General features: G+C 46.7%; 2 protein-coding genes across 8 annotated transcripts in view; one reads left to right on the forward strand and one right to left on the reverse strand.

Moving 5' to 3' along the window:
- Positions 1 to 2,029: 2,029 nt before the first annotated feature.
- SPATA31E1 (SPATA31 subfamily E member 1) lies at positions 2,030 to 7,004 on the reverse strand. Of its 2 annotated transcripts, none has more exons than XM_084794858.1 (4): positions 6,765 to 7,004; positions 6,031 to 6,079; positions 5,432 to 5,492; positions 2,030 to 5,191 (listed from the first exon to the last, which is right to left on the reverse strand). In XM_084794858.1, exons 1-4 carry the CDS (start codon positions 6,957 to 6,959, stop codon positions 2,050 to 2,052), a joined length of 3,447 nt encoding a protein of 1,148 aa, XP_084650984.1. In that variant the 5' UTR covers positions 6,960 to 7,004; the 3' UTR covers positions 2,030 to 2,049. The 2 variants fall into 2 exon arrangements, with proteins under 2 accessions (XP_084650984.1, XP_084650985.1); XM_084794859.1 differs by lacking the exon at positions 6,765 to 7,004 and adding an exon at positions 6,288 to 6,639.
- A 7,129-nt stretch (positions 7,005 to 14,133) lies between these two features.
- Positions 14,134 to 24,545, forward strand: part of LOC311606013 (uncharacterized protein) — a 63,766-nt gene continuing 53,354 nt past the window's right edge. For all 6 annotated transcript variants that reach the window (XM_084796947.1, XM_084796946.1, XM_084796950.1 and 3 more), the window contains exons 1-3: positions 14,134 to 14,262; positions 20,791 to 23,830; positions 24,326 to 24,471. In XM_084796947.1, the coding sequence (XP_084653073.1) occupies positions 20,849 to 23,830; positions 24,326 to 24,328 (2,985 nt within the window). In that variant the 5' untranslated portion in view covers positions 14,134 to 14,262; positions 20,791 to 20,848 and the 3' untranslated portion in view covers positions 24,329 to 24,471. The remainder of the gene's footprint in view (positions 14,263 to 20,790; positions 23,831 to 24,325; positions 24,472 to 24,545) is intronic.

Consider the following 24,545-nt stretch of genomic DNA (forward strand, 5'->3'; position numbering starts at 1 on the left):
GGTAAGTAGACCATACTTCACTGGAAGATTCTGCATCCAAGAATGTATGGGCAGCACAATTGGTCTTAATGGGCTAAAGCAAAGACAAAAACAAACAACCCCCCCACATATTGGGTGGACAGGGAAGGAAGAGTGGATATTTGGGAAGAATCAGGGAGGAGTAACTATGATAAAAATGTGTTGTTCAAACTTCTCGAAGAATAAATTCTTTAAAAAAAAAAAGTGAACAGGAACATTAAAGACAAACCTCTTGGACCATACAAAACATCCAGATAGGCCAAGATACTGCTCATCAAAGATTCTAAATTGGGAAAATGCAAATTGATTTGAAGTGAGCACATCTAAGCTGAGAATGTGGCCAGAAGGATCCCAAGTTAATAGAAGCTACCAAGGAGGAGGGGTCCTCTTAAGGCTCATCCACTGATGGGCAGAGATACCACTTGCCTGGGATGACACCTAGTGCTGGCCACAGACCTAAGCAAGCACCATCCACATGGTATGGGATTTTTCAGATTGCAAATGCAAGAGTTAAGGGTGGCCTGCAGGCTCGCATCAAGATTTCGGAGAGGCAACGGACAGACGTTGTATGGCTGGGTGGGGTTCCCTGTGAAGAGGCCCATGAGAAGTCACAGCAGAAAGCTGTGAAAGGGGCGCCTATGGAGCAATTCCACCCTGAGAGTGTTGATGCGGTTGTTCACATCATAGTAATGGGCAGATGTCACTTATTTTTAGTGTGTTTCCTTTACTTTCCACTAAACCTCAATATATGAGGAAGATGAAGAGAAAATAATGGAGAGCCGGTCTGATGAAGCAGAGGGGAGATAAAAGATGGATGTTTAGGACAGAGCTTGGCAGGACAATGTGCAGAGTTGAGAGAAAGTATGGAGAAGAAGGATGAGAGGTTGAATTAAACCAGACAATGGATGTGGACAGGGCCCTTTGTCTCCTGGGAGCTCAGAAAGAACGTAAAGTAGGAATGTGGATTTCCAAAATTATCTACATAGAAATCTTCTACCAGGAACCAATCTGCAAGCTTACAGACCAGAGAAGCATTGGTGCAGCAGTCTCATGAGCTGCATAGCCAGATGTCAGACAGTGGGGACATGGACAGCACAGGAGGGTATGGGAAAAACAGGCCACATAGCCATCTGACTAGATGTCACCTAAAACCGGGCAAAATCAAGATAGTCTCTCATTAGAGGTGAACAGCATTCACTATGTTTCATTCTATAAAGTGTAGGTGAGAGGCAGCCACATCAACTAGAAGAGCATTCTAGAGCTTTAGCCCAAGCAGAGAACCTCATTACGGGCCATGACTGAGGGTTTCAGGGTTCTGGGCCTGGCCCAGGTGATGGCATGGGCAGGACAGATACAGGCCTCCAGGGAGGGCATTGCATGGGATGTTTGTGCAGTCTCTGCAGACACTTCCTGTGTTACTGGGCAGGCCTGTGTGACACAGCCCACAGTAGCCACCTGTGGTCACACACTGCAAGTTATATTCTGGCCCCTGCTCTAGTCAGAGAGGAAGGCAGACTGTGGACAGTTTCACTGCCCTGTCTCCCAGGCTCAGGTAGGAGGCGCTGGGGGCTCAGCTGGCATCAAGGTGAGTAGAGGCTCCTGGTGTAGGTGTTCCCTATACTTGTCCTGAAAGTGCAGGTTGAGACAATCCCACCTCTGTGGGGGATGAAACAGTTGGTGGCATGTGAAGCCTCTTGGCTCCCTGGTGTCTCTGCACACGGTTCTGCAAAGTGACACAGATGGCAAGGGGAGACAAGGAGAGAAGACATTGAGCCACAGACGTGGGTGGGCTCCTCACAGGGCTGGCTCATCCCAAAACCCCCCTGGACTTCTATGCCCCGCCCCTTCCGGAAACTGCACTGAGGCTGACCCTCCCTCTCCTCCATCACTGCAAGACAGACAGACACCATGGTGGTGAACGGCATGTGCATAAACTGGGGTTCACCTATTTGGGAAGGAGCCGTTAGCAACAGAGGAGGAACTCCAGTAGGAAAATTATTTTCTTGGCAGGGGTAAAGCCAAGGTTTATTACTAGGGAAACAATGACTGGGCAGATGGAATAGCTTTTGGAAGACTTCCTGGTGGGCAAGAGCCAAGGTGTAAGGCACCTGTTCCTTGGCCTATGCCGGAAAGGTCTATCTGGGCAGAACTGCCTGATTGCTCCTTGTCTTCAGTTCCCCTGTACACGAATGGAGGCTTGTTCTCCTTGAGGTTGGTGGGGTGGCCATAGCCTGATCCTTTCTTTGTTCCTTGACCTGGGTCACAGGCTCTATGGACAACGCCTCTCTGATGTTTGTTTTTAATTCCTCTGTACTTGATTGGATAGTCCTGCTCCTCGGGGCACCTATGTTGACAGCATCCTGTCCCACTCTTCGTTCTAATTTGATCTTGGTCACAGGCTGTTTTGGTAGCTGTGCCTAATTGCTGCTTGTCTTCAATTCCTTTGTACCTCCATGGCTGGTGGTTCCCTTTGGGAGTAGAGGGTTGGTCAAAGCCCGTTCCTCTCTTAACTTGTTTCTGATACTGGTTACAGGCTCTCTGGGCCTGTTTGTCTCTGGTTTGCCAGTACAGAAATGGATTGTTGTGCCCCTCAGGGCTGGTGTTATCACAGCTCTTTTTCTCTGGTTGGTTACTCTTTGGGTCATAGCGACCCTCAGAGGAGCAGGAGCAGCTGCCCGGCTGAGGTGCCGGTGGGTCCACATGACACCCTTTTGTCTTTGATGGGTCCTCCGCACTAAGGTTCAGCCAGTTCACCAGGACCTGTGTCACAGCCCTCAGGAGACACTGTACTTCAGCCGCCATGCTGCAGAAGAGCCTTTCTCTTGTGACTGCCTCCTCTGTCTGCACAGGAGATGGTGGAGGGCTCTCACTCTTCAGACGGTCCCCCTGCCCCTTGTGTTTTGTGCTGATGTTTACATATTGTGTAAAATTCTGTGTGATTTTCTTTATGTAGGTTTCTGAAGGCTGTCCTTTTGCTGCTATTTCAAGGGAGGACTGACTATCTGTCGTGGCTGTATGCTTGAGCTGGGTGTAGCTTGGGTTGAAGGAGCTCACTCTCCCAAGCCTTTCTCCCTGGCCTATGTCTCCAGCTCTCATAAAACTATTCCTCTCTTCATCGGGATGAAACGCCTTGTGTGTGTTGTCTTTTGGCCCTCTGAACTCCCGAGGCTTCATGCTCTGATCTCTCCCTGTGAAGACATTACCTAGGCCAAGGGAGGTCTTGGCGATTGGCAACGATTGCTGTGAAGGCATGCTGACCGCAGCGGGGTGCATCAAACTGGGGCCATCTGGATGATGGTCCACAAGCCTGGCCTCTGGCTGCCTGCTTGATCTGAAGTCAGTCTCGCTACACATGTGTGGGTTTAAAGCGAAGTCTCCTGAGTTGTGTAGAATAGGTGTGTGGAAACGGCCTGGGCTTCTGTTGGTCTCTCCATATGCCAAGTCTCTGAGATTGATATTGATGCCTTGGCTACTGGGAATCTCCCTGGATCCCTGATTCACTTTCCATGAAGGATGTGCCTTTTTTGTCACATCTGACCTGCTAGGTTGTTCGGCTATTGGAGGTGGGACACATTTTTGAGGGTCTACCACTGTCCCACTCCAGCAGGGATGCCTTGAGGTCACATTCTCAAACCTCTTACATGGCGCGTGCTTGGCCATTCTTGGCCTGACAGTTGGTTGCAGGCTGCCTCTTCCAGTCCCAAGGATAGTCCTGATGGGCTGGCTTTTTGCCTGGAAGCAGAAAGCACGGGTCTTAGCACTCAGGTATCTCTGTTGTGCATCTGGATAGGCCTTTGAGGGGCTGTGCCTGTCAGCAGGTGGAAGAGCTCTTTGAGGAACCTCTGAAGGTGTTGACAGAGGACTCTGCAGCCTGGCCACTGATAAAGTTTCTACCCTTGTCCCTCCTGGATCTTGGTGATGTAAATTTTCCAGCATCATGGCAGCTTTGGAATAATACTCAGCCTTGGAATCCCAGGTTGGTGAGGAGGGAAATGCAGGTTTGGGAAGGGGTAAGGCTGGGATGAGATCCCTTGACTTAAGAGTCTGCAGATATGGTTTCGGGTGTTTCACTGGGATCTGCTTGATGTTTGAGTGCAGCTTCATCTGAGTCTTTGGGTCAAGGACAGAAAGGTCCTGGGTTGCGTTCACATAGGACAAGTCACACTTCTTTATTGCAGGATTTCTGGGTTCCAGCCTCTTCCCAGGGGTGTCCCATAAAGTGCAAGGCAGGTCTTTGGCCCCAACACTAAGGCTCACCTTGAGGGGTTCACATAGGTTAGGTTTTTCTGGGCCCTTCTTTAAGAGTAAGCCCGAGGGCACAGATCCCATCGTATGACTCAACTTGTGGCTTTTGCAGTTGAGGGTGGAGGGCTGAGCAGGCTGGGAGAGGTCAGGCCTGTCCTTGTACTCACAAGGACTGTGTGCTGGGAACTGTCCCTGAAGTTGCCTCGGTTTCCTGGATGGGAGGAATCTGAAGGGGGTTCCTCGTTCTCTCATCTTAGTCCCCTTGTCTCCATTCTGTGGCTCTTCCTGGTACTGGGGAACCTGACAGGGCTCAGGAAGGATGGCGGCTGACCTAATGCCTTTACTGGGTGGAGGTCCCCCGGGCAAGTTGTCAGTGGGCTGGCTGGTGGCTACTTGACATTTTGGGACATTGTAATCTATAGTTTCTCTCCAACCCAGTCCCTGCCACCAGGGCTGGTTTTCAGCCTGTGTCCCTGTCTCAGTGGTAGCACGTGCTCTTCCACAGGTCCTACTTTTGGATGAAGACAGTGTTAGGTGTGGTGTAGCGCTTAGTAGGTTGTCCAATTCCTGGACCTCTGTCACACCTGCCAAGCTCGGTGTCACAGGTGGATGGGGCAATGACTGTGCCTGGGAAAGCTGTGGAGGACCTTGACGCAGAGGAAGAGCTGGTAAAGGGTCACCCGTAGCAGTGAACCTCACAGTCTTAAGTCCTACAGAGGACTGCTTTCTGGAGATCCAGGCTACAGCCACCATTGAATCAGAGAGCATAGATGAAATGCCCCAGAGAATCCGGCTAAATTTCTGCTGTATAAGATCCTCTAAGACCCTGAGGCAGGACAACAGCTCAGAGAGGGGAAGCTGATCCAGTTTCTCATTGGAGTTCCAAAAGTGGTGTGGCATGGAGTCCAATAAAGGATGCTTGGTGGGGCTGCAGAAGACAGGAGGGAAAAACATCAGCCCCAAGCAGATGGTCAAGAGGCCCATCAGTCTGTGTAAATGTGGCACCTGTATCCCATAGCCCTCCACTACCTCCATAACCTGTATTCTTTAGTGTTAGATCTAGCAGGGCCGTATTCCAATCCCACACTGCCTAGTATCTCCTGTAGGAGCCCATGGCCATGAGCTCACAGTCGGCTAGGAGTAATTTCACAAGACAGAGATTTCTTACATTTCCGTTGGCTGTGATGGATTCTGGGCCTCTTGCACATTTTTTCTGCAGTGTCTACAACCTGGAAATAGTTATGTAAGATGAGGACAAGGACAGAGATCACATAGGAGTGAGGCACCTCTCTTAAGACCACTCGTTCTAGGACTCTAATGCCCAACTACCATAGTCCAATGAAACAGAGCCCTGAAAGTGCACAGATGGGATGGAGGGACCATTTACACTTTCCTTGCTCCTCCTTCAACCCCTGTCATTCCTCATACAACACCGTGAGGGACACAGGTTACGTCATCTGAAAGAAATGAAGCTGGGAGAATTGAAGCTGCCTGTCCTAGGTGACCCTGCGTGTCCCCCACACAGGGGCACAGCTTCAGTCCACTGCCTTGAACACCTCCCATGGGCAGCACCACTCCCAGGGCAAACACAGCTTTATTATGTCACAAAACCTGAGGTTTTTCCCTGATGCTGACTTGCTGCCCAGCAGCCCCTCTTCCTTCTTGGTGCTCTGCATCTCATGTCCTCAGAAGCCTGGCTCTCCTCATGGCTCTCCTCATTGAGGGGCAGGGCTGATGGAATCGTCTCCATAGGAAGCAGAGGCCTACCTTTCACAGCAGCAGTTCTCTTCCTGGTCTTGCTCTGTCTCTTCTTCACCTGACAGTGAGAAACAACAAGATGAGTTGGCTCCTTCTTCCTCTCTCTGCATGGCAGGGTGTCTGCCCTCTGTGGTCAAGGATAACAGGAAATCCCCGTTTCCCAGAGAGCTTTCTCTCATCCATCCTTGACTCATTGTACTGTGTATAAACACATTTCCACTTGGCCTTGTTGGAAAAACAGAAGGGACTGTCTGTGCTGCACTTACCGTCCACAGTCAGTGTTCCTCAGACAGGATCCTGCCCAAGGCTGAGCTCTGCAGCCGCCACTGAACTGTCAGGTGAGATCTGCTTCCTCAGACCAGAGGAGACCGGAGCCCTGATCTGAGGCCCTTGGTCTCATTACTCCCTTCACATCAGCTCACCACAAAGAAAAACGTGTGCCTGAGCAGAGGGCAGAGCTTGTCTTGTGTCCCCACCGTCTCAGAAATGCAGTGTGCTCACAGATCCATGGTCTTTCTTAGTGGCCACTCTGCCACCCTGTACAGATGGTCTGGGAGCTTCAAGGCAGACACCTCAGGGCCAATCTCCCCTCTGCCCTGCCTGCCATCTCCTGCAGATGAGGTGTTGTTCTTTCTGGAGATTTCCTCTCACCTGTCTCCCTACTTGACTCCCTACAAGTATGAAAGTTACAGTGATGACCAACACTGCACATTCCTTTGTGTCTCAGCCACGGCTTCCCTTACCTTTGGGGTGCTCCCTTTGCTCCCAGGTGTTGGTGACACTGAGTGATTCTTCAGGAGTGGGATTAGTAGGAAGAAGAGCCCCACTCCGCACAGAATGCTGAAGGTCATGTCCACTACCATGAACATGAAGCTGGGGCTCACCCATGAATCACTAAAGCTGTGCAGCAGAATGAGGAAATTCTCCATCTTCTGCATCTCAGTGCAGATCTCAGGCTACTGAGTCCTGGGAGTGCAGTGTGAGGCTTGTCAAGAGGGCTCAGGCCACCTCACACAGCTGTGGCCTCCTCATCACAAAGGGCTCCTGGCAGGAGTGTGTGTGTGTGTGTGTGTGTGTGTGTGTGTGTGTGTGTGTGTGTGCATGTGTGCCACACCCTCTCCCCAGCCTGCAGCCCAGCTGACTTTCCTGCCTCCTGGCTCTCCCTGCTCCTTCCTTCCAGACCCTGCTCCTGCAGCAGTCAGAGATAGACCTCTGTTTTGTTCCTTCTCCTGAGCCCCATAATATCTCTGCCTCCTGAAAGATGTCTGCTTGAGTCCACAAGGTTCATAGTTTTCAACAAAGTGGGCCTCTCTGTGGAACTCCAGTTGTTTCTTAGCGATTGTGGCTTTCGGGTCTGTAGATCCACATCTGTTTATTATGAGTCAAGGCTTGCCTCAACTCAGACATGAAACCTCCACTTATCTCACACTTATTTAGCTTGTCCATTTTTTTTTTTTTTTTTTTTTTTTTGTCTTTTGAGACAGGGTTTCTCTGCGTAGCCTTGGCTGTCCTGGACTCGCTTTGTAGACCAGGCTGGCCTCGAACTCACAGCGATCCGCCTGCCTCTGCCTCCCGAGTGCTGGGACTAAAGGCGTGCGCCACCACGCCCGGCTGCTTGTCCATTTTTAATAAAATCTGAAATAATATTAATTTCATTGTCCTTAGTTATGGAATGCTGAAAAAAAAATAAAAATTTGTACTTTACTGTAGAAATGCATGTGCCTAATTACCATGAAATAAACCTTTGTTATTTTTAGTGTTTCATATTTGTTTCTTTTCTTTACATGCTTATCTTTAATTAGCATAAGATCATGTGATTCATTAAGGTCCTTTTTTGTTCCTAACTGTGTTGCTCTTGTGAGTAGTGCCACAGGCAGCACGGGTGTGCAGGCATCTCCTTGGCAGATGTAGGCAGCATGCTTGGAACCCACGCTCAGGAAGGGCAGTCCAGAGCCTGTGGTTCGTCTGTTTATTTGTTCTGTTTCTTTGAACTTCCGTTTCTATCACGATGGGGCTGCTCCAGTTCACACAGCCAATAGCAGTTGCCGAGGGGTCCTTTTCTCCACATCTTTCCTAGCATCTCTCACTTGTCTTCATCTTAGCCACTGTGGTTTAGGTGAGATGGAATCTCAAAATGGCTTTGGCTTGAATATCCCAAAGGCTAAGGATGTTGAGGGCTTTGTAAAATATTTACTGGTCTCTGTGTGTTTCTTTTTGAAACTGTTTAGTTCATTAGCTCCTCTATTGACCAGCTTTTAATATCTGCAACTCTCTGTACATTCCAGATGGTAAGACCCTGCAGGAATGTGGCCGGGAGTGATCTATCCCGTGACCGAGGCTGCCTGTTCCCTCTAACGGGAGCATGTATACTGCTGTGCAGAGCTTTTTCATTTCATGTGGTCTCATTTGTCAACTTATGGGCCTCTTTCCGGCACTATTAGTGCTCTAGCCAGACAGTTCTTGCCCATGCCTGTGTACAAAGTGCTTTCCTTCCTCTTCCTTCACAGCTTCAGCTTCCAGGGTTTAAATTCAGGTCTTTTGTCTAGTTTGAGCTGATTTTTGTACAGTGTGAGAGAGGTAGGTCTATTTGTATTCTTCTTCCTGTGGATGTCCTGTTTTACCAGTGTCATTTATTGCAACAACTAACTGTTTATTGCAAGGTTCTTTTTTTTTTCCAGTGTGTGTCTATATTCCACTGTATAGTTGGTGAAAGACTGAAGAAAAAAAGTCACAGATGCTGACATTTGCACAAAATATTCTTGCCCTTCTCTGTGGCACCCACAGACCTGCCTCTTGGGCAACATGGGGCCTTTTGTCAGCTTGTCCTTGTCTAGACGGCTCTTGACCACATCCTGTAGACTCTTTGCCCTGACAACCTGCAGTGGTAAGCCAGCCTTGTGCTAGTGATGGTGGGGAGGGACTTTGCAGTGCCTTTATTGGACCAAGCAGCAACAAGAGTTCTTGACGTTTTGTAGAAGTATGAGGTACCAGGCAGCATCAGCCAGTGTGGAACAGGCTGTGGAGGGAGATGAACCTTTTCCTCTCCAGAGGTCAAACGAATACCAGTGGCTCCCTGTTCTTTCTTCAACAAGATCTTGGCATTGGCCAGAGGGGCATCTTGGGGAACACTTACAGTAGTGGGGGGCTGATAGTTGAAAACACTCCTTTTAACCTTTTTTTTTTCATCTTCACAGTGCAGGTCACCCATGCTGTCTGTCCTCACAGGTTCTCCATAAAACCTGCCAGAGCAGAGTGAGACGGTGTCTCAGCGGAGCCCTGAGAAGTGAGTGAACATCTGTGCCTCACACCGGACAGGGTCCCCTGAGGAGGGCAGTGTCCCTATATGTCCTGTCCCAGGTTACTGCTAATGTAAATGTGGGAACTCGGGGTCATCCACGTGGACCATCTCTCCCCGGTATCACAAAGACACAGTTTACAACATACTTTAATACTGAAGAACGGAAGTAGAAACTCAACAGGGTTTACATAAATTGGTGTTCAGAACACTTTAAGGCATGGCTACATGAAGTCCAAATCTAAAGACTCAACAGAATGACAGTCTGATACCCAACACAGCAAATGTGGTGAGCAGCTAGGCTTAGACTAGACAAGACAGCAGAAGACAGAAGCCATTCCTAAAGGCCGCATGCTTCAGGTTCCAGCATGTACCAAAAGCCTCAGTGTTACAGAAAATGTTAAGGGGAAGGGGCAGAGACTGGACACATGGGACTGACCACAGAGCCCAGCCACAGACCCACCTACATGTCTAAACAATCCACATGGAAGCCATACAGGTCACAGGAGGACTCCACACAGCCTCACGCCTTATGACAGGGAAGCCCGAGACACAACCACACAGGGAAGATGACCCGTGGACACCAGAGCTCTGATGTGAAAGCCCAGAAGCTGGAGGCGGGCTGGAGTGGATCCCCTGTAGGCCACTAGAGGGAGCACGACCCTGCCACACCCCAGGAGCCCAGAGCTGGGCGATGACAAATCTCTGTTCTAAGGGGTTGTCTTCCTTGCTCTGACAGCACAGGAATTGGTTCACGGGAGTGTGCTCTGGCCTTCCCACTTCCTTGACCACATTTGCCTCTCTCTCCTACTGTATGAGGGGTCTATCTGGAAGCTGAATCTTTCCCAGACCCAGGCTGGGTTGCAGTTTGCAGCTCCAGTGTATCTGGGAGCACTGCTCTGGACTCCTCAACTCCTGGGACTCATGAGGAGGAAGTGTGAGGAAGAGGAAGAGACAGGATTTTTTTTTTTTTGGAGGTGGTGTGATGGCTGTTTTGGTTGTCAAGCTGACTACGTCTGGAATTAACTAAAACCCAAAAATGTCTGGGCACACCTGTGAGGAATTTTTGTTTAATTAAATTATTTGACAATGGGCAGCTCAGGCTTCATGTGGGTCCTCTAGTAAGGGGAGTGGGGGCTGTCTCTGACATGGACTCTGTTGCCTGCTTTTTGATCATTTCCCACTGCTGGGACTGCCTTGCCAGGCCGCAGGGGAGAAGGATTTGCTCAGTCCTGATGCGATTGATGCGCTGCGCTGGGTGGGTGGAGGGGTCTCCTTTTCTGAGGAACAGGGGAGAGGTCATGGGGGAAGAGGGAGGGAGGGTGGGACTGGGAGGAGAGAAGCATGCTGAGTGTCTTCAGGGGTGCATGATATGGGACGGAGGGGGGTCTAGCTGGGATGCACTGTATGTGCAGCTACAATGGAGAACGGCCCAGCAGGGTCTAATGTCTAATTGTGGACATGGACACTCCCACTATGTGTCACCTATGCACTGCTAGGTGTCAGGCCTTGCCAGGCATCTCACAGCTACCACCCACATGCACTGTTTTAACTCTATCAGTCCCTGCTGGACTCAGGATAACTCATAGCCCAAGATTGCGTGGGCACAGGGGTGTGCTTGATGGTTGGGGCAGCGTATTGTGACCTTGGGGATGCTGGCAGCTCAGAGCATGGATATTGGCAGTGTCATCATAAATTTTTCTCAAGTTTCTGTGTGGCCCACAGTGCAGCAGGCTGTGTGGTGAACAGCAGGGATGCTTGACACTTCATCCGTTCGCAGCTCTTCAACCCAGAAAAATTTCACATGACCCAGGTCTATCTAGCATAAAGATGTTAGTTAAATGTGCACTGATAGTAAATCATTGATTTATTTTAAGACAGTATTGTGTATGTATCACTTTACCATTTATTCACACTATTGAGATGGAATTATTTATTCATCTTTGCATAAGACATTAAACCTTGGCTGAATGGTTTAATGTGGAGCCTCTTCAATGTTTTCCAGAGTTAATCGATACTTTAATTTCATAATTGCCAATGCTGAGAAAAATTTCCACCTTAATCTCTATCCAGAACTTTAAACCCTCACAGCGGCTGCATACTACATATCCTGCATATCAACTATTTACATTACGATTCATAACAGTAGCAAAATTACAGTTATGAAGTAGCAATGAAATAATTTTATGGTTGGGAATCACCACACACACACACACAGTATTATAAGGTTACAGCATTAGGAAAGTTGAGAATCACTGCTCTAGCCAAATTTCATTCAACGTTTTAAAAAAATGAAACTCGAGCTTTAAATCGATGTCTCTTGATTTAAAAGCAGGCAGTTGGTGTGTCTTTACTTCAGTGGGGCACAGCTTACAGGCTTACAAACACAGCATGGCATTTCAGAACAAAGATGTAAAGAACACATTCCTGGAACTGTGTGCAGGCCCCTTGGGGTGTCTGTTTTCCATCATAAAATCATCGGTAGCTGAAAATACTCATGTGACCATTTCTCACCCTGTGCTTATGGTAACTTCTGTAAAACTTTGAAGATACCCGCACCGGCTAGGTTTGTGTCACTTTGACACCAGCTGGAGTCATCAGAGAGGAAGGAGCCTCAGTTGAGGAAAGGCCTCCATGAGACCCAGCTGTAAGGCATTTTCTCAATTAGTGATCAGTGGGGGAGGGCCCAGCCCACTGTGGGTGGAGCCATCCCTAGGCTGGTGGTCCTGGGTTCTATAAGGAAGCAGGCTGAGGAAGCCATGGGAGCAAGCATCCCTTCATAGCCTCTGCATCAACTCCTGCCTCCAAGTTCCTGCCCTGTTTGAGTTCTGGTCCCGTCTTCCTTCAGTGATGAGCAGCAATGTGGTAGTATAAGCTGAATAAACCCCTTCCTTTTCAACTTGCCTTCTGGTTATGGTGTTTCGTTGCAGCAATAGAAAACCCTAACTAAGACAGTACATTTAATCAGTGGTGCATCACAATTGCTTCCTTGAAGTAACATGTTAAAATTGATGGGTTTGGGGGGCTGTAGTGATGGCTCCGTGGTTAAAGGCATTTGTGCGTACAGCGGACCTACGTTCAATTCCCAACAGCTACATGATAGATCATAGCTGTTTCATAATTCCACTTGAGATATCTGGCACTGTCTTCTTACCTCCCACAGACATATAGGTAAGCAAAACACTCATACGCATAAAATAAATTTAAAATAAATTTTAAATCAATGAGTTTATTTATTCTTTTCTCATACCATACATTTAGACCACAGTTTCCCCCAGTATCTGGCAACACAGTTTCAAGAGCCATAGCCATTATGGAAAAAGAAAAAAGAAAAAAGATGTTTGTTCAGTCAAAAATATAACAAGATCACCTTTCAGTTCACTTCAGCTATGTAGCAGTAAGTTTCTAAAACTGGTCTCTGTGTTTGCAGAGGGTTGGAAACAAATGATTGGTGACCACACAGCTTCACACAAAGTTACTTATTTTGATAATGTCCTGCTATATCACTCTTTTAAAATCCCCAGAGAGATTAGATAAAATTATGGGTCCATTAAGCAGCAACTGGATATTTTAAAATGAATATTCAAATAAGAATATTTAATAAGAAAAGATAAAGGAGTAAACCCACAGATAGAGATCTGGCAGCAAAACAGGAAATGCATAAAGCCTACCAAGAAATTCAAGACTGATTCAAAGTGGATGAAAGTATTTTCAGGTGGAACAAAGGAGAAACAGTATATGGGATGTCTTGTGGGGGAAGGTTTCCAAGTCTAAGAAACAGAACTGTCTGTTTTAGAGTGACCCATCACACACTCAGTGCAGAGACTGGAAAAGTCGCACTGCTTCCTGAGGGACATGGCAGACAAGAAACTGTTCACTTGCTGGGTGGGTCTTTGTTTAGTGCTCCATCCAGGGATAAACAGGATTGAAGATACATCTGTCTTCAAGGAGCTGCCAGGGTTTCTCTGTGTAGCCTTAGCTGTCCTGGACTTGATTTGTAGACCAGGCTGACCTCAAACTCAGAGATCCACCTGCCTTCTGCCTCCGGAGTGTTGTGAGTACAGGTGTTTGCCGCCGCACGGAAAAAAAACAAAAAACAAAACAAAACAAAACACACAAAAAAAACCTCATAATGAGGAATATTCTTCGGATTTTATAATGCTGGATACCACAAGGAGGTGCTATAAGTCATGACGTTTTATGATATAAACTTAGAATTTTCTAAGAAATGGTTTTTAACATAGATTGGTTGTACGCATTAAGAGAGAGAAAGGGGCTCTCGGGAAGACAGCGCACACTACACTACGGCTCCTTACGGGAGAGCACTTTTCCTTTAGACCATCAGGTCCTTGAAAACAGATGTATCTTCAGTCCTGTTCATGCTTGGACGGAGCAGCTAACAATGACCCAGCCAGCAAGTAAATAGTTTCTTGACTGCCATGCCCATCAAGGAAGAGAGCAAAGAGCTGGAGGCAAACCTGAACTCCGACCTTCAGAAAGTCAGTCTAGGTTTTTTGTTTGTTTGTTTTGTTTTTTGTTTTTTTTTTAACAAGTGGAATGGGGACTGGAGAAGGAAGAAGTGCCACCATGAGCTCTGTGGACAGAAAGCATTAGGGTAGGGGAGGCGGGCATGAGCAGGCACCGCCATAGAAACAAGTCACAAGCAATGCCCTTCCTGGGTCTCCTTAGTGCAAGGTATAGGTCACATGACTTCAACCTGACCAATCAGGAGATCCCACCCTGCTTGGCTAGCCCGATTGGCTAGGTTCTGTGCATGTGACCAATTAGGTCACAGTTGGAAGTTCGAGGTGGGTAGTAAGACAGTTGGTGTTCATCTTGTTTTATTGAAGACAGACTTTTCAGTACAAGGACGCCAGTGGCAGAAGCAGTGTGCAAAACCACAAATCTGGGAGAGGTGCTTTCTGGTTTCCTCATCTAACACCCAGGTACAGACTTGCCAGTCAGTTCCCCTTTGCCATTACACTGTTGTCACGGATCCTTCATTCTGTTTGGGGGTTTGTCTAACTGCTTTAGATCAGACTGTGCTACATAGAGAAACCCTGTCAAAAGGATGGGGTTTTAAAGTGGCAGTGGTAAGGGTTTTAAAGTGGCAGTTCGTGATGGCTCAGGCATGGGTGCTCCCTCCCTCCCTCTCTCCCCTTCCCCCGTCTCCTCTCACTATCTCTCCCTCCCTTTCCTCTTTCTTTCTCTTTTCAGCATTCCACCCACTAGACACTACATAGGATAGAAGGCAGGAGATATGTTGTGACCCTGGCTAGTTGCACATAACATAATCATTACAGCTCCTGAGAATGTCAGCACTCATGGCTGAGCTCGTGATTTTACCATGAATTCTGTTTATAGACGGTCTTATTCATCAGGCTGCGTGTTTAGACCCATCCCTGGGTTGATGAGTCCTAGCGGAGCTTAGTTCATGATGAAGTGTGGCCTTTCTTGTGTGTTGCTGAAATTGGTGTGAAATACCGTGCTTTCTCATTTAAGGTTTCACACCTATGTTCATCAAGGAAATGGCTAATAGTTTGTTTCTGTTTATGGCATCTTTGTTTGTTTTTGTTGTCAGGGTAATGTGGTTTTGTAGTAATCAGTTTGGAAGTCATGGACCAGCCTGAGGATTGTGAGTTCTTCTTCAATTGTCTGATAGGATTCCTCCACATTTCTTTGTGGCCCTGGACTTTCCTCTGACTAAGGATTTTTAAAATTATCATTTCAATTTTGTTTATCTGTTGATCTACTAATATGTTTTAACATTTGTTATCCCAACTTTTGTAGGTCATGTGTGCCTAGAAAGCTGCTCATTTCTTCCAGGTTTTCCAGTTCATTAAAAATTTTAAAATATTTTCTAACAGTCCATGGGTTTTGATGGTGATGGTACCTGGCATAATAGCATCTTCTTTTTTCCTCTAGCTTTATTAATTTGTGTCTCCCCTTTCTTGGTTAGTTTGGGTAAAAGTTTGCCACTTTTGTATATCTTTTCAAATAGCTCTTTTTTTCTTTTTGTTTTTTTCTGATAATATTTTGTTAATTTCAAATTTTGATCTTTTTTATGTGTTACTGCTCACTGCTTGGGGCTGGTTTGTTCTGCTTTCCCATTACTAGGAGTTCTCACTAAGGTCACCCTCGTAGATTCCTGGGAGTCTATATTGCATTGGTTTTTAATATTGCCTGCCCCCAAATGCCCCCAATTGCAGCCTCTGCTTGTACTCTCTCCCTCCTTTCTTCTCTCCCCTGATCCCTCCTGTTTCCATCCCCACCTGCCCCAGTCCACCCTCAAATTTTATTCTATTTCCCCATCCCAGACAGATCATGCATCCCCCCCCCCCTAGAACTTTCCTTGTTACTTAGCCTCTCTGGATCTGTGGATTGTAGCATGATTATCCTTTACTTAACAGCTAATGTCCATTATAAGTAAGTGCATATCATGTTTGTCTTTCTGGATCTGGACTACCTCACTAAGAATGATTTTTTTTCTAGTTCCATCCATTTGCCTTCAAATTTCATGATCTTATTTTTTTTTTAAACAGCTGTGTAAATGTTTTCTTTATCCATTCTTTGGCTGAAAGACATCTAGGTTGTTTCCAGAATAAAGCTACTATGAACATGGTTGAGCAAGTGTCCTTGTGGTAGGATGGAGCATCTTTTACGTATAGCTTGGCCTTGAGGTTGATCAATTCCCAATTTTCTGAGAAATCATCTTGTTGTTTTCCATAGTGGCTGCACAAGTTTGCATTCTCACCAGCAGCAGAGCAGAGGAGTGGTCCCTGAGCAAGGGCATGTTAAGGGCACCACTGAAGAAAAGGATTCCCTCCCAAATAATGGTACCTGCCAGTAGTCCCTTGGGAGGCCATAGGGTCTCATAGATCCCTCCCAACCAATTGTGAAGAGTAGAGGCGCCCAGTCCCATGTGGTTAACCACAGCTGAAGTGAGTTCCTGAGTGTATAGCCATGCCATGTCCAGAATACATCTCTGTGCTGCACATCTCCCTATCCTCTGGCTCTCCACATCATCTCATTCCTCTCTTCCACGCCATTCCTGGAGTCTTAGAGGGAGTGATGTAACTCCCGCACTTAGGGATGAGCACTCCACCATCACTTATTCCTGTCACTCTGACAAGGTTTGCACCAGTCACCACCTACAGCTGTAAGAAGTGTCACTGATGGCCGCTTGTAGCTTCCGCCTGTTAGGTATCATTGTGAGTATTTAGAAGGCCATTTGATAACACAAAATCAAAACAACAGTCGTAGGGTCCCCCCTAGGACCCAGGACCTCCACAACTAAGGGTCCTTGGCCAAGTTTACAGAACCAGACATGAGTTCAGACCTGTAGACTAGGCCTTAAATCCAATCAGAAAGTGGTTGTTTCCCCATAAGTTAGTCCATAATTTCACTAGAGGATGTATCTTACTTGGTAAGCCACTAGTGTAGCTCCTAGGATTCACAGCTGGGTTAGACCATTGATGACCTTTCTCCCCTCAGCCATCTCCATGGCAGCTTGTAACACTGTGACACTTGTGACACAGCATCTTCAGGCAGTGTGAAGACTAGTCAATAGGGAGAAAACTTCCAGCCCATCTTCAGTTTGATTTCTCTGTGTCCTGTGGCCAAAGTAAGTGATGTCCCCACTAATAGGATTTTACCATCACATATTGGTGACAACCAAGAGCAGTGGTCATGACCTATATTGTTTTGAAGGTCTTTGGGGGTTTCCCTGGCTGGCAATATCTGACACTGAGATATCTACTAAATAACCTATAGCTATTAAAAGGAGCCTTATTCATCCATTGAGGACACCTACATACAAATTTCATTTCATAGTTTTTAATAAACATATAAGAGCATATGTTTTCCGTATATTCTTAGTTTTGTCTATTGCTCCCACCCCTCCTTTTCCCCACCCTTCCAACACTCTTGATTGGATTCTTCCTCCCCCAGTGTTTCCCTCTCCACCTTTATGTCTGGTATGTTCTACTAATCCCCTGCCCCTAAAGACCTCTCTCCCGTCTCCCTCCATGTAACAGTCCCTCTCTATCTCTCTGACCTCACTAGCATTCAATGTTAAACACATAAACATTGAAAATTGTATAGCTAAAATTCACATGCATGAGAGAGTTCCCATGGTATTTGCCTTTCTGGGCTTAGGTTACGTCAGGGGAATATTTTACAGACACATTCATTTACTTGTTAGTTTCATAGTTTTTTTTTTTAAATTTCTCGGTCAATAAATACAATTTCACTGTGTATATAAACATTTTCATTATGCATTCATCCATTGGACATTTAGGTAGGTTCCATTTCCTCCCTATTGTAAACATGGCAGCAATGGTGTAAGTATCTCTGTTGTAGAACATGGAACCCTTTGGGTATAGGCCCAGAAGGGGTACATCTGCTTTATATGGCACTTCTGTATTTAGTTGTTAAGGAATATCCAAACTGATTTTTATAGTGGCTGCACCAGTTCATGCCCTCACCCACGGTGAATTAAGGTCCTGCTTCTCCTACCTCCTTGCCAACATTTGTAGTGATTTGTTTTCTTGACAATACTAATTCTGGTTAGAGTGATACAAATTTTCAAAATTGCTTTACATATGCATTTCCATGCTGGCTAAGGATGTTAAACACTTTTTGTTTTATTTAAATAATTTTATTCAGATTACTTCTAGATTGTTGCTCTCCCACTTGTATCTTCCCATTCCCCCCCCCCTCCCTCTTTCACCTGTTCCCCTCTCCTAGGCCTGTGACAGAGGGGACCTCCTCCCCCACATGCTTACAGCCTATCAGGTCTCATCCTGGTAGCCTGCATCCCTTTCCTCTGAGTGCCACCAGTCCTCCCCACCAAGGGGAAGTGGTCAAATAGGGAACACCAGAGTTCATGTCAGAGGCAGTCCCAGATCTCCACACAATTGTGGAGAATGCGCTGTCCATTGGCTAGATCTGAATAGAGGGTCTAGGTTTACTGCATGCATAGTCCTTGGTTGGCACCTTAGTTTTGTATGCCCGCCTAGGTCCAGATCCACCAGCCTTGATTGTCTTGTTGAAGGGTTCCAGGACCCACTGGGTCCTTCTATTTCCCCATTCTCCCATACCTCTCTCACCTGGAGTCCCAATACAGGTCCCAGTATTTGTCCCAATGCCCCACTGAGTGAAGACTCTCAGAGGCCATCCATGGTGGGCTAGTGTCCAATTATAAGTGAGTATATACCATGTGTGTCTTTCTGGGTATGGGTTACCTCACTCAGGATGATCATTTCTAGTTCTGTCCATTTGCCTGCAAATTTCAACATTTCCTTGTTTTTAATAGCTGAGATGTATTCCATAGAGTAAATGTACCACAGTTTCTTTATCCATTCTTTAACTGAGGGACATTTAGGGTGTTTCTAGATTCTGGCTATCACAAGTAAAGCTGCTATGAACATAATTGAGCAAGTGTCCTTCTTGTGTAGTGGAGCCATCTTTTGGGTATATGCCAAGGAGTGGAATAACTGGGTCTTGAGGTAGCCCTATTCCCAATTTTCTGAGAAAGCACCAGATTGATTTCCAAAGTGGTTGCGCAAGTTTGCATTCCCACCAGCAGTGAAGAAGTGTTCTCCTTTCTTCACATCCTCGCCAGCATGTGCTGTCACTTGAGTTTTTGATCTTAGCCATTCTGATGGGTGTAAGATGGAATCTCAGTCATTTTGGTTTGCATTTCTCTGATGACTAAAGATGTTGAGCATTTCTTTAAGTGTTTCTCAGCCATTCGATATTCCTCTGTTGAGAATTTTCTGCTTAGCTCTGAACCCCATTTCTTAATTGGGTCATTTGGTTTGGTGGTGTTTAATTTCTTGAGTTCTTTATATATTCTTGATATTAGCCCTTTGTCAGATGTAGGGTTGGTGAAGATCTTTTTCCACTCTGTAGGCTGTCACTTTGTTCTGTTAACAGTGTCTTCTGCCTTATAAAAGCTTCTCAGCCTTATGAGGTCCCATTTATTAGGTGCTGACCTTAGAGCTTGGACTGTTGGTGTTCTGCTCAGGAAGTTGTCTCCTGTGTCAATGAGTTCAAGGCTCTTCCTCACTTTTTCTTCTAACAGATTTAGTGTCTCTGGTTTTATATTGAGGTCTTTAATCCACTTGGACTTGAGTTTTGTGCATGGTGATAAATATGGACCTACTTGCATTTTTATACATGTAGACATCCAGTTAGACCAGAACCATTTGTTGAAGATGCTATCCCTTTTCCACTGTATAGATTTGGCTTCTTTGTCAAAAATCAAGTGTCCATAGGTGTGTGGATTTATTTCTGGGTCTTTGATTTGATTCCATGGATCAACCAGTTATGCCAGTACCATGCAGTTTTAGTTACTGTTGCTCTATAGTACAACTTGAGATTAGGGATGGAGATTCCTCTGGGAGATCTTCTATTGTACAGGATTGTTTTTTAGCTATTCTGTTTTTTTTGTTTGTTTTGTTTTGTTTTTCCATATGAAGTTAAGAATTGATCTTTCAAGGTCTTTAAAAAATTGTGTAGGTATTGTGATAGGGATTGCATTGAATCTGTAAATTGCTTTTGGTAAAATGGCCATTTTTACTATGTTAAATCTCCCAATCCACAAACATGGGAGATCTTTCCATCTTCTGCTGTTATCTTCAACTTCCTTCCTCAGAGACTTGAAGTTTTTTTCATACAAGTCTTTCACTTGCTTGGTTAGAGTTACACCTAGATACTTTATATTATTTGTGGCTATTGTGAAGGGTGTAGTTTCCCTAATTTCTTTCTCTGCATGATTGTCATTTGTATACAGGAGGGCTACTAATTTTTTTGAGTTGATTTTGTATCCATCCACTTTGCTGAAGGATGTTAAACACTTTAAAACCATTTATTAACTACTTGTTTCGAGAACTTGCTGTTCAGTTTCATAGGCTTGCTTTTTTTTTTTCTATCAGACAGTTTCTATCTCTGATTGTTTTATGTAGGAATTTACTGATAGGAACTTTCCTCTTAGACCCTGAGATAGAATGAATAAGAAAGAAATGTCCCCCATGAGTTAGAGACCATTATGGTCTACAAAATGAGTCCAGGACAGCCAAGGCAATACAGAGAATTCCTGTCTTGAAGAAACAAAACAAAATATCCCCCATAGGCTCATGTACTTGGATACTTTGTCCCCCATTGGCAGTGTTCTTTGAGGAGGTTCTTGAACCTTTAAGAGGTGTATCCTTGCCAGAGCACATCCTTAGGGTGGGCTTTGGGCATTTATAGCCTCATCTACTTCCAGCTTGCTTTTCTGAGTGGTTAAGATGTGGTCTCATAGCTTATTGTTTCTGCCACCTGCTACCGCACCTCACTGGCCATTCTGGGCTCTTCCTCTGAAAAACAAAATAAACCCTATATGTTGCTTTCAGCCAGGGCATTTTAATATTGCAATGGCAATGTAATTTAATACATACCTGCTTTTGACTTTTTTTTTTTAAATCTAGGTTTGTGCGTTGGTACTGGGATAGACAAACGTAAAACAGGAGAAGCAAGGAGGTGACAATGCAGCGGGATCGTGAGAGCAGCTCCTCTGAAGAGAAGGTCCTCACGGATCATTACAGAATCCTCAAGACCCTCGGCACAGGCAACTTTGCTCAGGTGAAACTGGCCTTCCACCTCCGCACAGAGGTGCAGGTTGCTTTGAAGGTCCTGGAAAAGGATAAAAAGAATGCTACTCTGATTTCAAATGAGCTAGAGATTATGAAATTAGTAGACCACCCTAATATAACCAAATTGTTCCATGTCATGGAAACCACTGAACACATCTACATGGTTATGGAATATGCCTCTAGGGGTGACCTGGCTGGTCGTATCATAGAGGTCAGCCATATTCAAGAAGAGGAGGCTCGGCACATCTTTACACAGATAGTATGTGCAGTTAAGTACTGCCATGAGAATGGCATTGCACATAGGGACATCAAGCCAGAAAACATTCTGATGGATGCAAATAGAAGCATCAAACTGTGTGACTTTGGCCTGGCCACCAAAATTACCACTGAGCAGAAGTCAACAGTGTTTTGTGGCACCCTTCCGTATTGTGCTCCAGAGCTTTTCAGCAGCCAGAGCTATGATCCCAGAGCACTTGATATCTGGAGCATGGGAGTGGTGCTATACATCATGGAGACAAAGCACTACCCGTTCAAAGCAACGACATATGAAAAGATGAAGGAGGAGATGCGAGATCCACATTACTACATCCCGCCAAAGCTCCCAGCACACATTGCCAACCTCATCGTACAGCTGTTCACTGTTGATCCTGGGCAGAGGCCCAAGATAGGTGACATTATGGAGCATCAGTGGCTCAAGGGCAGTGCAGAGTTTTCAAAACTAACCATGCCCAGCAAGCTGGACTCCAGTATCATGGCGACTCTGTGGTCCATGGGCTACAATCCAAAGGACATTCTAGAATCTTTACATAAAAAGAAATTTAACAGCATCATGGCAACTTACTTAATTTTAAAACATCAGTCACAATGTGGGGTCAACACAAACCACAAGGCTAAGCTCACACAGCCCAATATTGCCACGACACCCGCAGATCCTCCCACTGTCCATCTCTTCCTAAAGAAGATAGGCAGTGAGAATGACCATCCCACCTCTACCTTGCCATCAAAACACCAGTCCCACAATGAAGACAAGCTTGTAAGGAAGAAAAGCAGCAAGAGTCACAACGTGCCTGATGTTCCATGCAGCCAGCAGATGAACCTGCCTCCCGAAACAGCTGCCCAGTATGCTCCTGTGCCACATGACCATGAGCAGCTTATAAGAAGTCTCATGCAGAAGAAAAGCACAGCTTCCAAGGCTGATCCTGCACAGTATGATGATGATGATGATGATGATGATGATGATGACGACGATGACGACGATGATGACGACGATGACGACGATGACGACAACTATGATGATGATGATAATGACGATGATGACAACACCAACAATAATAATGATGATGATGATGATGACTACTATGAAGACTACGATGACGATGATGATGACGATGATGACGACGATGATGATGATGACGATAGTGATGATAGTGGTGATGATGATCAGCCAATGAGCTTCAGTCTTCAGAAGAAAAGCACAGCTCCCAAGGCTGTATCCTGTGGCCCTGTGCAGCATGACCACAAGCAGCTGATGAGCTTCAGCCTGCAGAAGAGAAGCATGCCCTCCAAGGCTGCTTCCTGTGGTCCTGTGCAGCACAACCACAAGCAGCCAATAAGCGTCAGCCTGCAGAAGAGAAGCACGGCCTCCAAAGCTGCATCCCGTGGTCCTGTGCAGCACGTCCACGAGCAGCCAATAAGCTTCAGCCTGCAGAAGAGAAGCCTGACCTCCAAGGCTGTATCCTGTGGTCCTGTGCAGCACAACCACGAGCAGCTGATGAGCTTCCGCCTGCAGAAGAGAAGTCTGACCTCCAAGGTTGCATCCTGTGGTCCTGTGCAGCACAACCATGAGCAGCCGATGGGCTTCAGCCTGCAGAAGAGAAGCATGGCCTCCAAGGCTGCGTCCTGTGGTCCATTGCAGCATGATCACAAGCAGCCAATGAGCTTCAGCCTGCAGAAGAGAAGCACGGTCTCCAAGGCTGCATCCTGTGGTCCATTGCAGCACAACCATGAGCAGCCGATGAGCTTCAGCCTGCAGAAGAGAAGCATGGCCTCCAAGGTTGCATCCTGTGGTCCTGTGCAGCACAACCACGAACAGCCAATGAGCTTCAGCTCACAGAAGAGAAGCATGGCCTCCAAGGCTGCATCCTGTGGTCCATTGCAGCACAACCACGAGCAGCTGATGAGCTTTGGCCTGCAGAAGAGAAGCACGGCCTCCCAGGCTACTTCCTGTGGTCCATTGCAGCACAGCCACGAGCAGCTGGTGAGCTTCAGCCTGCAGAAGAGAAGCGTACCCTCCCAGGCTTCGTCCTGTGGTCCTGTGCAGCATGTCCATGAGCAGCCAATAAGCTTCATCCTGCAGAAGAGAAGCATGGCCTCCCAGGCTGCATCCTGTGGTCCATTGCAGCACGTCCACGAGCAGCCAATGAGTTTCAGCCTGCAGAAGAGAAGCGTGGTGGCTTCCATGGGTGTGTCTTCAAGCAGCACATCCTCCATGACTATTCTTTCTGAATACTATAGCTCCCAGGTGGAGTCCCAGGATGAATTCCCCACTTGGTGCAGCTCTCACCTCCAGAATCCACCATCTGTAAGGAGACCCAAGGAGGAGTCTCAGGATATGACCACCGCAGACACTCATCACGAGGACAGAAGCCCGTCCCCCCAGGAAACATCTGAGCCAAACCTCACCAGTGCCCAAACCCAGAGCATGACCACAGCCTCTCCTCATAACCCATGGGGTGGATGGAAGCGGGTGAAGAGGAGGTTGGTGAAATGCTTAAGAAGACTGTGCTGCTGTCTGCCAGCCCAAAGGAGACACTGCACTTCCCAGAGGAGAGTGGCTCCCAGGGAACGGGGAGACAGTGGAGACACACAAAACCAGGTAGGGGAGGACAGTGGGGTCACACAAAAAAAAAAGGTTGCGGGGGCGCGCAGTTTGGTCACACAAAACCAGGCTGGTGGCAGGGACAGTGGAGTCACACAAAACTAGGTATTGGGCATCAAGATGCACTTCTGCATTTTATTTAATTTATTTATTTTCTAACATCTTTTACAATTGACACATGATAGTTGTACTTGCCTCCGTGGTATGCACCTTAACACGTGTACCACATCCCGTGCTGCCAGCAAATGAGGACCCACCCTCCCAACCTCACAGCATTCTTCTTATGTTGAACCTGAGACAGTTGACTAGAGGTAGACAGCAGAGGATGGTGACCAGAAGTTGGGGGGAGGGAGCAACTGTGGGGTGGGTGTGGCCAGAGGGAACAAAAATATAGATGGAAGGCTATTCACAGTGGGGCCAGCACAGGCGACAGGAAGTCCTGTAGGCTTCAGCTACATGACAGTCCCTTTCACGTGTTTTTCTGCTTTTAAGTGATGAGCCTCTGTGGATGCTGAAGCCCAGGGTGGGAGATCTGCCTAGGGTGGACTGAGACAATCGCAGCAGGAGGCAGGCAGGACATCTAGGCGGCAGTGCGTCAACAAGTTCTGCACAGAGGGCTTTGTCCAGCCTAGGAGAAGGTGAGTTATCACAAGCTTTGGGAATCTGGCCCAAGGATGGCATTCCACAGCATCCTGCTTGGAGTGGAGATTGA

This window comes from Acomys minous, assembly GCF_964271855.1.
Source record: "Acomys minous genome assembly, chromosome: 9".
NCBI lineage: Eukaryota > Metazoa > Chordata > Mammalia > Rodentia > Muridae > Acomys > Acomys minous.

Bases quoted from the DNA above. Each gene is read 5' to 3' on its own strand.
- SPATA31E1 (XM_084794858.1), bottom strand. From the start codon at position 6,959: ATGCAGAAGATGGAGAATTTCCTCATTCTGCTGCACAGCTTTAGTGAT. The intron at 5,493-6,030 runs GTAGGCCTCTGC...AACTATTTCCAG, and splicing joins GAGAACTGCTGCTGTGAAAG to GTTGTAGACACTGCAGAAAA. The intron at 5,192-5,431 runs GTAAGAAATCTC...TGTCTTCTGCAG, and splicing joins CCATCACAGCCAACGGAAAT to CCCCACCAAGCATCCTTTAT.